Source organism: Sorex araneus, chromosome 1 (genome assembly GCF_027595985.1).
Source record: "Sorex araneus isolate mSorAra2 chromosome 1, mSorAra2.pri, whole genome shotgun sequence".
NCBI classification, from domain to species: domain Eukaryota; kingdom Metazoa; phylum Chordata; class Mammalia; order Eulipotyphla; family Soricidae; genus Sorex; species Sorex araneus.
The window spans coordinates 151,054,999-151,067,270 of record NC_073302.1 but is presented as its reverse complement, the minus strand read 5'-3'; the positions used below and the strand labels follow the sequence as shown (position 1 = coordinate 151,067,270).

Here is a 12,272-nt window from a genome sequence, read left to right as displayed (position 1 = left end):
TAGTTTGCCTATTTAAGGCTGGTAAAATTCTGAAGAAGCAAATGCAGATAGAGGGGAGCGATAGCACAGCGGGTTTGCCTTGCACGAGGCCGACCCGGGTTTGAGTCCCATATCCCATATGGTCCCCTGAGCACCGCCAGGGATAATTCCTGAGTGCAGAGTCAGGAGTGACCCCTGTGCATTGCCGGGTGTGACCCAAAAAGAAAAAAAAACATGCAGATAGAATGGCAAAGATGAACAAAGGAAATAATCGTGAGAATCTACTCTTACATGCTATCAAATTCCCTTCGGATTTCTCAGGAAGTTTTGGTAAAGGTCAAGGAAAAGTGGTGAGTGCTTCAACGAAGATTTTTGTTTTAACTTTTAGCATTTCCTAACCCCTCCTCCCCACCTCTGCGACTCTGGTCAGTAGGCAAGACTTTAGAGAAAGACAGTACACAAAGTCTTTTTCTGCCTTTTGTCTGATTGTGGAAGGTGAATACAGGAATGCTTCCTGGACGTTGCATGCCATCTCACAGTGTACTGACAATAAAAGCTCAAAGTATAAATAGGACTTTCTCTTCTTGTCAATTAGCAAATACTGACTGCTCTGGTTTATTGAGCATGCAAACTCATATGAACCCTTCTGTGTTTATGTAGTATGTCAAAGTGTTTATTTTCAGACAGATGGGGAGAGGTAGAATTCTTCCTGAAGTTTCAAAGTACAAATTCTTTCACCCAAACATGTAGAATCTTTAATAAACATCTGCAATTTTCTCTTTGGATAGTTTTCACTGATATTTTTAAGATCTGATGGGTTCTTTTCCAATAGTATCTTTTCCAGTCCTTGACATTTCAGCAGCTATGATTTTAAAAATAAATAAAAATTCTCTAGTTTTACAGTGCCCAAAGTGTTCAGGCTGGAGATGTGAGACTGTTTTCTTCGCTGACTGTGCCTGCATTCCCAGAAGTCGCTGCAAAAATGGTATTCAAGACTGTGCTGACTGGAGTGATGAAACTTTATGTGAAGAGGACTTTTCTAATCATTCTTATGGAGAAGTCTGAAAACTGTTGTTTCCTCAAGACTCTCCAGAAAAGTAACATGTATCTTATGGTGGTAGGGGAACTAGTAAAGCATAAATCCATTGTTAAGTAATTAAAAAATAAATTAGCAAAAATTGGGCTCAACCTTAGTGACCACCAATCAACTTTTTTTTTTTGTGCAAGGAGGGGGGAGATGTCGCTGGGAGGTGGGGTCCACCCTACAGTGCTCAGGGACCACTCCTGGAGGGCTCAAGGGACCATATGAGGTGCTGTGACTGGAACCCAGGTTGGCTGCATGCAAAGCAAATGCCCTACCCACATCACTCTAGCTCCAATCCATTGCTTCTAGAATGCTTCTCCCTCTACACCAAGTAGCTTTCTTCCCTGTACACCAAGGGTTATTATGAGGATGAACTAACTTTTTTTAGTCAATTATTTAAACAATGTTACATGTATGTTTTTAAATCAAAAGCAACATCTCTTCATGAATAGCCCTTTTCAAAGTCACTTCAGTTAATGAGCAGTCTTAAAACTTGTTACCCAGGGGCTATAGCAGGTAGGGCGTTTGCCTTGCACACAGCAGATCCAGGTTTATTTCTCAGCATCCCATTGGCCTGCCGCCCCCCTGGCGCCCCCTCCCCCTCAGCACCGCCAGGAGTAATTCCTGAGTGCAGAGCCAGGAGTAACCCCTATGCATCGCCCGGGTGTGACCCAAAAAACAAAACAAAAAACACAAAATACTTGTGTTACCACCCTCCAGAGGATTATGCCTGCCCAAGCCTCCTGGCAGTCAGACTTGACTGTGTACTCTGGTGGATGAGTTTCTTCAGACCCAGCCTGCAGTCATTCCCCTTCCCCTGTTCTAAAGGAAATATTCCAACTAGAGGCTACTGGAGTAAAGGAGCCCAGTTACAGGTAACCCACTGTGTGAAAATCCTTTACAACAGAAGTTTAGTCATTTCTAACACAACTCTCCCAATCCTCATGGGGAAAATACTAAAACAGATCCTTACTGCTATGAAGCACAGTGGTTAAGCTGCATGTCTCATCTGTGGCCCTGGGTTCCATTCCTGGCATCATAAAAATCCTTCATTAACCTGGAGCTACCAACAGGCAATTACCATGAATCAAATATCCTCTTGAGGTTGTCAAGACACGTGTGCTAGGATAGCAAGATTAACTTGAGCATTGGCTACAGTATAGGCCTCGCCTGACAATCTCTAACCTCTATTCTCTGTTGGTCTAAGGGGGAACCGGAAAGGTATTTGCACAATCCTTGCAAGCTCTCTAGGCAGGCTGTCATCGTTACCCTAATTTCTTCCGATGAGCTAGGTTTCCTCAAGTCCAGCCAGCCAGATCCATGGCACCAGCAACTAACACCAAAAATGCAAATCCCTAGACCCTACAAGTAAACTCTTTCACCTATACTCTGGGTTAGTCATCCCACAGGGGACGGAGTGATAGTACAGTGGGTAGGCATTTGCCTAGGTTCAACCCCCAGCACCCATCCTGTATCCCAACCCCTGTCAGGAGTGATCCCCGAGTGAGCCAGTAAGGCCTGAACACAGCCAGGTATGGACCAACCCATCCCCGCCCAAAAAAAAAACTAGCACACAGCACACCCAGAAGCCAAGCAGAAGTCCCTGTAGAGGCCAAAGCAAGACTTGAATTGTAGCAGAACCCACTGTTGCCTGGATACTTATTCCGTAACTCTGTACGCAATATTATAAATAAGCAATTGTTACTGTATCATCCTTTTAACTGATACTTGTGCTGTCCTTTAGGGACAATGTGTGCAAATACAGTTTGCACATTTTGGGTAGTTACAATCAGGTATTTGGTGCCTCAAAAATGGTACCTGTAAACCACAAAGAATTGCCATTTGTACACTTGAAAAAAAAAATCTGCTTGGACATCTTAATTGCTTTCTTTTTTTTTCAAAGTAGTCCTATGTGGTGGAGAGAACTTTCTGGGATAATAACTGTTCAGCATCTAGAATGCTGGCATTTAGTGTATTACTTACAACTGCATGCTCACATGCGGTTTTACTCTTACAGTGATTTTATTACCAAAAATTTTTTTTTTCTCAACTTTTTTTTTTTTTAATTTATTTATTTTTAATTAGAGAATCACCGTGAGGGTACAGTTACAGATTTATACACTTTTGTGCTTATACTTCCCTCATACAAAGTTTGGGAACCCATCCCTTCACCAGTGCCCATTCTCCACCACCCGTAAACCCAGTGTCCCTCCCACCCTCCCCAATCCCATCTCCCCCCCACCCCACCCTGCCACTGTGGCAAGGCATTCCCTTCTGTTTTCTCTCTCTAATTAGCTGTTGTGGTTTGCAATAAAGGTGTTGAGTGGCCGCTGTGCTCAGTCTCTAGCCCTCATTCAGCCCGCAACTCCCTTCCCCCACATGGCCTTCGACTACAATGTAGTTGGTGATCGCTTCTCTGAGTTGACCTTTCCCCGGAACGTGAGGCCAGCCTCGAAGCCATGGAGTCAACCTCCTGTATTACCAAAAATTTTTAATTAAAAAACACAGCCCTATTTAACACTTAAGGAAAAGATGGCATTCCTACCACACATGCCATATTTTACTAGTCTTTTGTAAATGCAGAAAAGAGTTAGATGAACCATTTTTAGTTTTTAAGAATATTGAGTTACTGTATCTTCAACATGCAGCTACTAGTCCCTACTTCATAGACTGAGGATCAAATGAGAAAAATTATGATGGTACATTTAAGACGCTACATTCACAGTATAGAGAATACTGAGGAAATAAAACCTTGTTCAGTCCATATGAAAAACATCTCTTTATATCCACCCAACACATAAACCACTGGGGGAAAAACCCTACTACGGGGGGGGGGGGGGAAATGTCAAACACGAGAACTTTATACCACCTTTGTTGTGTTATACTGTCATTTCAAATCTTTAATCAAATTTCATCAAAGATTATTCAGTCATTTTTACATGTCATGATTAGCTTTCTATATAAACAAGTTTGCTTTCTGTGTACAAACCAGTGCCAATGAAATAAAAAATTAAACTGTATACTAGGCAAAGAACTTTATTAACCTTTGTTTCAAACTTTATTCTCAGGCTTCTTCAGCTTAATTAGCTGCAAAGAATGACTCGTATATAAGCAAAAACTGAAAAGAGCTGCAGTGTCCAAGGGGCTTGAGCTTAAAAATATTAGATCTAGATCTTATTAGATCCTTGAACAAAATTTTAAAAAGCAGTCATAATATAAAATAGCAGCTCCCAGTAACTTCTTCAAGTTTTATCTTCTTCAGAAGTTGACTCAATTCAGTTCGCTTCATTCTTGGAAGCCTCATCAAAATTCTCCACGAGATCTAGAAAAAAGGGGGGGAAAAAACGGGGGTAGAAACACAGAGAAAAGTCTATTTGTACAAATAACCATCAGACACCCTAAAGAGAAAATGCTCTCAAAATATAGCTTAGTTACATCAGGCCATAAATGAAATACTTATTTCTACTAAGACCACCATCTACATAGCAGAGTATGTCTGGGCATATGATTAAAACAAGGGAAGGTGGCATGCTAATGACAAAACTTTGTGCTTTAAAGACACATTCTCCCCATTCCCACCCCACTCTAAGGACTAAAGATAATGCTATACTTTAATCAATGTAAGGAGTAAGCTGAATTATCATAATGCATAAATTCTGAGGTTTTTCTCAACTCCCAAGGACACCCACTTAAGCAAAGTGGCAATATTTAAGGACTGATGGTTCCAAGGACATTTCACAAACACATCTAGTACAACCAAGATAAATATTTAAATAAACTTTCCAAGTCTTCTAAATGTTGTAGATATCAGAAAGGAAATCAAGGCTATTATATGTAATCTGTAGTAGCAATATTTAGGCCACACAATATTTATGTATTAAATAAATATGGTTAGATACCCATCCTAAGAATCTCAAACAGAAAATAGGCCAACTCTACACATGTCTTCAGATATCTAACATAGCTTCTCCCCACCCCCTCCCCACCCCCCGCTTTCTAAGTTCATGTCTTTCCTATCTCCACTTTCCTGCTAACCCAGAAGCAATCTTCTGGATAGCAGAAGATAACTTTATCTGCCCCTCTCTAAGGTTCTCTAGTGCAAGATCCTACCTGGAACTTCATCATCATCATCCTCTCCAGTAGCAAGTGGTGCTTTTCCATCCACCGCTGTGAAAGGAAATTGTAATCAAAGTTACACATCTGTCTATGCCCTCAATAAATACTAACCACAAGAACAAACAGAAGGTCCAACACTGTTACAAATTGTATCAATGATGACAAAAGTAACATTTGGGGCCTCAATCATAGCCTAAGGTCTTATGGTTCAAACCCCATGAATGTGGGGGCTGCAAAAAAATTGGCAAAGTAAAGTTTCTAAATATAGCACTGTAGTCCCATTGTTCACTGATTTGCTCAAGTGGGCACCAGTAATGTCTTCATTGTGAGACTTGTTACTGGTTTTGGCATATCGAATATGCCACGGGTAGCTTGCCAGTCTCTGCCGTGTGGGCAGGATACTCTTGGTAGCTTGCCGGGCTCTTTGAGAGGGATGGAGATATCAAACCCTGGTCCGCTGTGTGCAAGGCAAATGCTCTACCTGCTGTGCTATCACTAGCACATAATTTCTAAATATACAAGCAAAAATTCAAGATCAAGAGCATTCACAAATCCACGTGTTTCTTACAGTGCTAGTCCATGTATTAGATTTTATTCATTAGTATTACATGTATTAGCCCATGTGGTCTCAGGTGGAAGTTTAACAAGCTCACAGTATCAGCAATAACATGATGAGCTAGAATATCAGTAGTAAGAACTAAGAGGCAAATTCCACATTCAACCTTTCAATTCCTCTGACCCAACACAGACCCTCAGGTATATATGTTAGATAAGCCTCCACGCAAGTAAACCTCTTCCACAGGTAAATCCACACACCAAATTTATCAAGATTTGGGGAAGGCATGTATTTTTTCAAATACTGTTTGTACCTGGTATGTTTGAAAAGCCTTTGATCAAAACAAAATTATAAAAAACTTGTCTTTTGAGTGGTGAGCATCCATTTTCCTTTTATTGTACAAGTGAACTACTCATGAGAGCTAATACATTAGATGGTCTGATTCACTGAACATTTATTTGAAAGCATACCTTAGTTCAGAAAGCCACACTTTCTAAAACCTATGCCTTTCAATGTGAAAAAAAAAAAAAAAAAGCAGAATGTAAAACCAAAAGACCACATACATCAGAAGTCTAGTGTGTATGCATCCATTCTGCAGACTTTTGTTTTTTGGGGGGCCACATCTAGCTGTGCTCAGAGATCACTCTGGCAGGCTTGGGGGGACCATATGGGATGCTGAGGACTGAACCCAGGTCAGTTGCATGCAAGGCAAGCATCCTATTAGCTGTACTATTTCTCTGGCTCCATTCTGCAGAACTTTAATCAGCAGAAGATACCCTAACTTTCAGTTAATCGTTTATCTATTAAATGATTTTCTACCCTCAACCAACTTATGTTACTATAAATATTTGAGATTGGACTATTTTAACATCATTTGCATATAAACTGATGACATATGTGCTAAAATATATTTACTGGGGGTATTTACCAGTAGTGTTCAGGGTCCAGAGAGTTTGGTCTTAGTAATACTCAGTAATTACTAATACTTAGTAATACTTAAGCCTGGCATTTCAGGCCTGACAGTTCAGCACTTAGGCCCAGCCATGTGGTGTCATGTGGGTTTAAAAGGTAACAGGGCAACAGGAGGAACCATTTGGTGCCACAGGAAATAAAAACAACTTGGAAAAACTCATGGCTACCTTCCCAGTGCAATAGTCAACTCTAAACAGCTCATTACCAAGAAAGCCCCAAGTTAACATTTCCATGCTTTCTAGTTAATGAAGTCTAAACATTAAAAGCTCTGATCTAAAGAAATAGGGTTAGAAATATTTCACTAAGTAGAACAAGCATAACATATGAAGTTATTAAACATACTAAGAACATTTATTTAGGGACCAAATAGCAGAGAAGAGCAAGCAGGGTACTCGGCCATAAACAGACTACCCAGGTTGGCTCCCTGGCACTTACAGTCTCCAACATTCCCCCCACCCACAGTAATCCCTAGAGACAGAAGCCCTGAATGCCACTGAATGTGTCCTAAAAAACAACACTCAATATTAGTGTAAAAATAAGTGAAGAATGTTTACACTTATCAAATTTAAAGATATTCACATCCACTCTGTATATGATCTAATTTAATAATTTAATTAACTAGTAACTAGTATCCCACGGGTAAAACCATTGCCAGGAAAACTTACATTGTTTAGGCAGAGCTTCAGCCAGTCTCCTTAAACTAGTCAGACTGTCCGCACCAAGCTGGTTTAAGATGCTGGGAAGCATTTCTGTCAGCTGCTTTGTCTCAGCATGGCCTGTAATGGTGAAAGTGTTTGCTGCCAGGGATGCTTGAACTTTAGGGTTATTAAAGTGGATCACTGTTCCTTGGTTTGTGAACATATTCACCTAAAAAGAGAGAAAAAAAGGTTGTTTGTTTTTTTTTGGATTGGCTACACCAAATTTTATTTATTTTTTTGCTTTTTTGGGTCACACCCGGCGTTGCACAGGGGTTACTCCTGGTTCTGCACTCAGGAATTACTCCTGGCGGTGCTCAAGGGACCATATGGGATGCTGGGAATTGAACCTGGATTGGCCTCGTGCAAGGCAAACGCCCTACCCGCTATTACTCCAGCCCCCTAATTTTTAAAGAAGTATAACATTTATGACAAATATGAAATTCTACTGGTTAACAGTAAAACAAATCATTTACGACATGAACATTTAAAATTTTTTCAAATTGTTTTGAGAAAAGACAAAATTAAATACTTACCTCTTCAATACCAGAGATATTGTTTACACCTAACTTCTTTAAGGAAAACTGAAGTTTCTTATCATCTGCTGTAGCTGTTCTATGAACCACCTTCTTCTTTCTGCGAGCAGTTCCCTAACACGGGGAGTTGGGGAAGAAAAGAAAACATTAAGAACAGTAATAGTTATTTTTCAAATGCAAAGTTTCAGATTCTGCTGTGATCTTTAGAGGTGCATTAGAAAACCACCATAAACACAAACTATAAGGCAGTGAAGAGGTTAAGGAATAATGGCAGCCAAAAGGATTAAGAAACTGTCTAAGCATCCTCGAAACTTTGTATACAATAAAGGAATGATCTTTATTAAGTCCTACTTTTCATTTCTAGTCCCCTCTTCTTGCAGCATTTGCAGAATTTACTCCCTTCCAATCTATTTCTAAGGTCACCATATCAAGGTGTCTCTCACAATCACCCAATGCAAATAAATGCAAACTAAGTTATTTTTCTGCATCATAGTACTACTATGAGGTGCATTATTTTATTATTTTATTATGACTCCCCTTATGAGAATTAAATTATTTCAAGCTTCTACTGTTTTCTCATGGATTTTTTTTACATAAACTAAACCTTTTACCCGCTACTTATGACTCTTTAAGGAAATGTTAAATCCACCCGACTAACCCACGTCTATTCATTCTTTAAAATCCTATGTAAATTACTGCCTCTTCTGGCCTTCCCTAAACCCCCAACCTAAGTAATTCCTATATTTTGAAAATGCATCTACTGTACCTCATACATTTTTTTCCTAAGGCACATAATTCCCTTACTAGCCTACTAGGAACTTTAAATATCTTATGTTTTAAGTCATCAGAATCCAGAATGTTTGTTACATTTTAAATGAAACAAATATAAAGTAGCAAAATTGAAAAGAAAAAAACACACACATACACACACAAACCCAACCCCAAACCACTTGCTACTCAATCAAATAAAAATAAAAACACTTCTAAGAATGAATTTCACTGACATGGCCACACGTTGATACCTGTGTGGGACTTCCAGGAAGTCCCAAAGATATGCCAAGAATTACACAATTCCAAAAACAAAACCACACCTTTATAAGGTTCCATCAGTGCTACATATGTGGGATTCATTTTTTAACTGGAATAATCAAGTTATTTCATTATTCCTCACCTAAACAGTGAAAAAAGGGTTATACAGCATTTATCCAAAAGTACACTTGAAAAGCTTCTTCTACGGCAAAACAAAACTCACCGAAACTTCATATACCCTAAGAAGAGTTTTTTAAAGCCAAGAAATATTTCCATATTACAATAACAACAGATAGACTTCTAAACCAGTGATGTTCAGCCCTACTCCACTTTCTAAAAATCCTAGATACAGTATCTTGTTAAAAACAAACCATCAGTGTTATAAAATACAGATGGTATGTAAGTACATTATTCAATTTATTCCTTCTGAAACCGGCACGAAAAGAAATGATGGCTAAAATCAGTATTAACATTCAAACATTAACTTACACAGAACGTGACAAGTTTTTCTGGGCCATGAAAGCCACACCTAACGTCTAACAATTATTGAAAAGAACAAGAAACACCTGATCTTAATGGGTAGGAGCAGTTTATCAAGAAAAAAAATCAAGATACATTACTTGTTGCAAAGTTTAGCAATTTAGCAGATGTAAGTACTAATTCCCTAAATTTAAGTATATCTTCTACTTTACAGTAGTCTCTACTAAAAGACAAATGCTCTAAGAAAAACTAATAGGTAATAAACTTGTATTATGGAACTTCTACAAGTTTTACCAAGTGAAGACATGCTCTGTTCCAACAGGCTACCACACCTTGTTAAATACTAGGAATGTACTAACACAATACAAAACACAACCATGGTGTAAAAAGTGTAGACTAGGCTTTAGTTTTAAGTTAACTTGACAATAGTTTAAAAATGTACCAAGTTCAAAAAAGATTTAAGAGATCAGTATTTGCTAATTAACCAGAGAAAAAGAATTAACCAAAAAGTTACTTAACATCTACCAATCACTCTCATCCCCTCAATTTTAAAAACAAAATTAAAATGGAAGGCTGCCTGGCTCAAGCCTGATTCTCAAATCCATAGTGACTGTTCTTAAATTCCAAAATGCACCCAATAGAAAGTTTCAAATATCCTAGAAAATGCGTAACTCCTCGAGACTGCATCTAGCTTTAAAACTATATGTTTAAAAAAAAAAAAACAGCAAAAAAAGGATCTGGATTTACAAGAGTCACAAACTTCTATTTAAATACAATTATCTAGATCCGCAAATTATCAACTACCCACGAAAGGGGCCACGAAGCTAATCCTTGTGAAATGACACATTTTCTGACTAGCTGAATCAGGGAACACTTTGTTCTACAACACTGTAACAATGAAAACACACAAGAGCAATGTCATGTCAATTTCTTGGCCATTTTCCATTTCGCTGTAACACAGCCCGCACAATGTCACTGCACCAACCCTCCCCTTCCCGCCTCTGCCTCTGCCTCTCCATTTTTGCGAAGTCTGTGAAACACCTTCTTAGAACGTCAAAGAAAGCCCAAGAAAACTGCTCAAGGAAAAACAAAAGCCACCCTACATCTTTTTTTTAAAAAAAAAAAAGAAGAAAAAGAACGCGCGGGGGTGGGGGGTGCGGGAGAGAAAATTAACTTACTTTCCCACCAATGCGCACTTGGGCTTGCAGTTTGGCGAGTTTCTCTTGGTTCATCGTTTCTTTCATCTAGAAAAAAAAAATAAAAAGGCGTGAAAACCTCAGCGAGGATAGGTCAGGCTCCGTCGGGCGGTCCACGCTCGCCACCTCCCAAGCTCCTCCAGCAAGGAGTAGGTGCCCCCACGCAGGCCGGGACCTGGCGCCCCACCCCACCCAGCCAAGCTCGCAGTTGCAGTTTCCTGGGAGCTCGGAGACACCCGCTTTCTTGCATTCCCCTCCCCGCGCCCCCAGTTCTTTACAGGCCCGGTTGGAACGGCTGCAACCCGCACCCCGCACCCGCGGCCGGCGCCCCACCCCCCACCCCGGCCCCGGCCCGGCTTGGGCCTAGCCAGGGCCTCCCGGCGCGGCCGCTCTCCGCAAGCCTCGCGGTACCTGAGGCTCCGGTGCTCGGGCTCCGCCGCGAGGTGGAGGCAGCGACGGCACGGCCTCCTCGGCCCCGGGGCCGCCGCCCCGCTCGCGACCTCGCCCCCGAGAAGCCGCCGGAGCGGGAGCGCCCGTCCGTCGCATCGCTCGCCGCGCCTGAGCCCCAGTCCCTCCCGAGTCGCGCTCCTTCCGGGCACTTCCCGCCCCCGCTCCCGTCCTCCTCCCACGCCGGCGTCCAGCACCACCTTTTTGTACCTTGTTGGAGCGGAAATGGGGCCGCGCGGGGGACTAAGGGTTGGCGCTCAGGGGGTCTCGGCGGACCAGCTGAGATTAGGCGCACACACGCGGGGACGCAAGATGGCAGCTAGAGGGAGGCCGGAAGTGACGCGCCGCCACTTCCTCCCCGAGTCAGGAAATGGGCCGCGCCGCGAGGGCAGTGCCCGACTGCGCAGGCGCGCTCTCCCCCCTACCCCCCCTCCACCTCTACTCCCGGCTCCCCGCGCCGCCTTGTCTGTGACGCGTGCTGTGGCTGGGTGTCCGCTCCCCTGCGCGCGCGGGACAAGGCCTCCGCCGGGGACTCGGGGCTGAGAACGGCCTTAGCGGGCTCAGGCCGATGGTTCGGGGCAGTTGGGACGGAGTAAGTCGGCCCTGCAGCTGTGGGCCCTGATCTCGGAGTCCGAAACCCTCCTAGGGGCTCCTGGCCGGTTGCAGGACGGCTGGGGGCGCCCAGCATGTGCTCATCGGCGGCTGCTGGGAACGCCGGCGATCCGCTCGGCTTTGGAGACCCCCTGGGCCCGCAGGAGCCTCTCTCGAGGCATTTTTGGTGAACTCTTGGTTCAGCGCCCCGGAGCTTCTGTAACGCGGTTGAGGAGGGTCCCCCTTCAGGCGTCCCTTAGCCCCAAGCCTTGGCGCACTGGCTGCAGTCTCCGTGGGGGACCGAACCTTAGACCCGCGTGCGGGAGTTTACTTAACAAGAACAACAAGGCTAGTATGACAGCCGACCCGGATTTGAAGCGATTCACACATGGAAGAAAAAAAAATATATTGACTTTTAAGAAACTGAGTACTTTTTTATTAAAAAAAATGGCAGATCAAAAATAAGAATTATAAAAAGTCGGGGCTGGAGCAATAGCACAGCGGGTAGGGCGTTTGCCTTGCACGCGGCCGACCCGGGTTCGATTCCCAGCATCCCATATGATCCCCTGAGCACTGCCAGGAGTAACTCCT

At 42.5% G+C, this 12,272-nt stretch overlaps 1 protein-coding gene across 2 annotated transcripts; it reads right to left on the bottom strand.

The window, feature by feature from the left end:
• Positions 1-3,919: 3,919 nt before the first annotated feature.
• BTF3 (basic transcription factor 3) lies at positions 3,920-11,444 on the bottom strand. 2 transcript variants are annotated; one of them, XM_004608512.2, is made up of 6 exons: positions 11,301-11,444; positions 10,626-10,691; positions 7,939-8,052; positions 7,373-7,574; positions 5,174-5,230; positions 3,920-4,385 (listed from the first exon to the last, which is right to left on the bottom strand). In XM_004608512.2, exons 2-6 carry the CDS (start codon positions 10,689-10,691, stop codon positions 4,339-4,341), a joined length of 486 nt encoding a protein of 161 aa, XP_004608569.1. In that variant the 5' UTR covers positions 11,301-11,444; the 3' UTR covers positions 3,920-4,338. The 2 variants fall into 2 exon arrangements, with proteins under 2 accessions (XP_004608569.1, XP_004608568.2); XM_004608511.3 differs by lacking the exon at positions 11,301-11,444 and adding an exon at positions 11,055-11,252.
• Between the last annotated feature and the right edge of the window lie 828 nt (positions 11,445-12,272).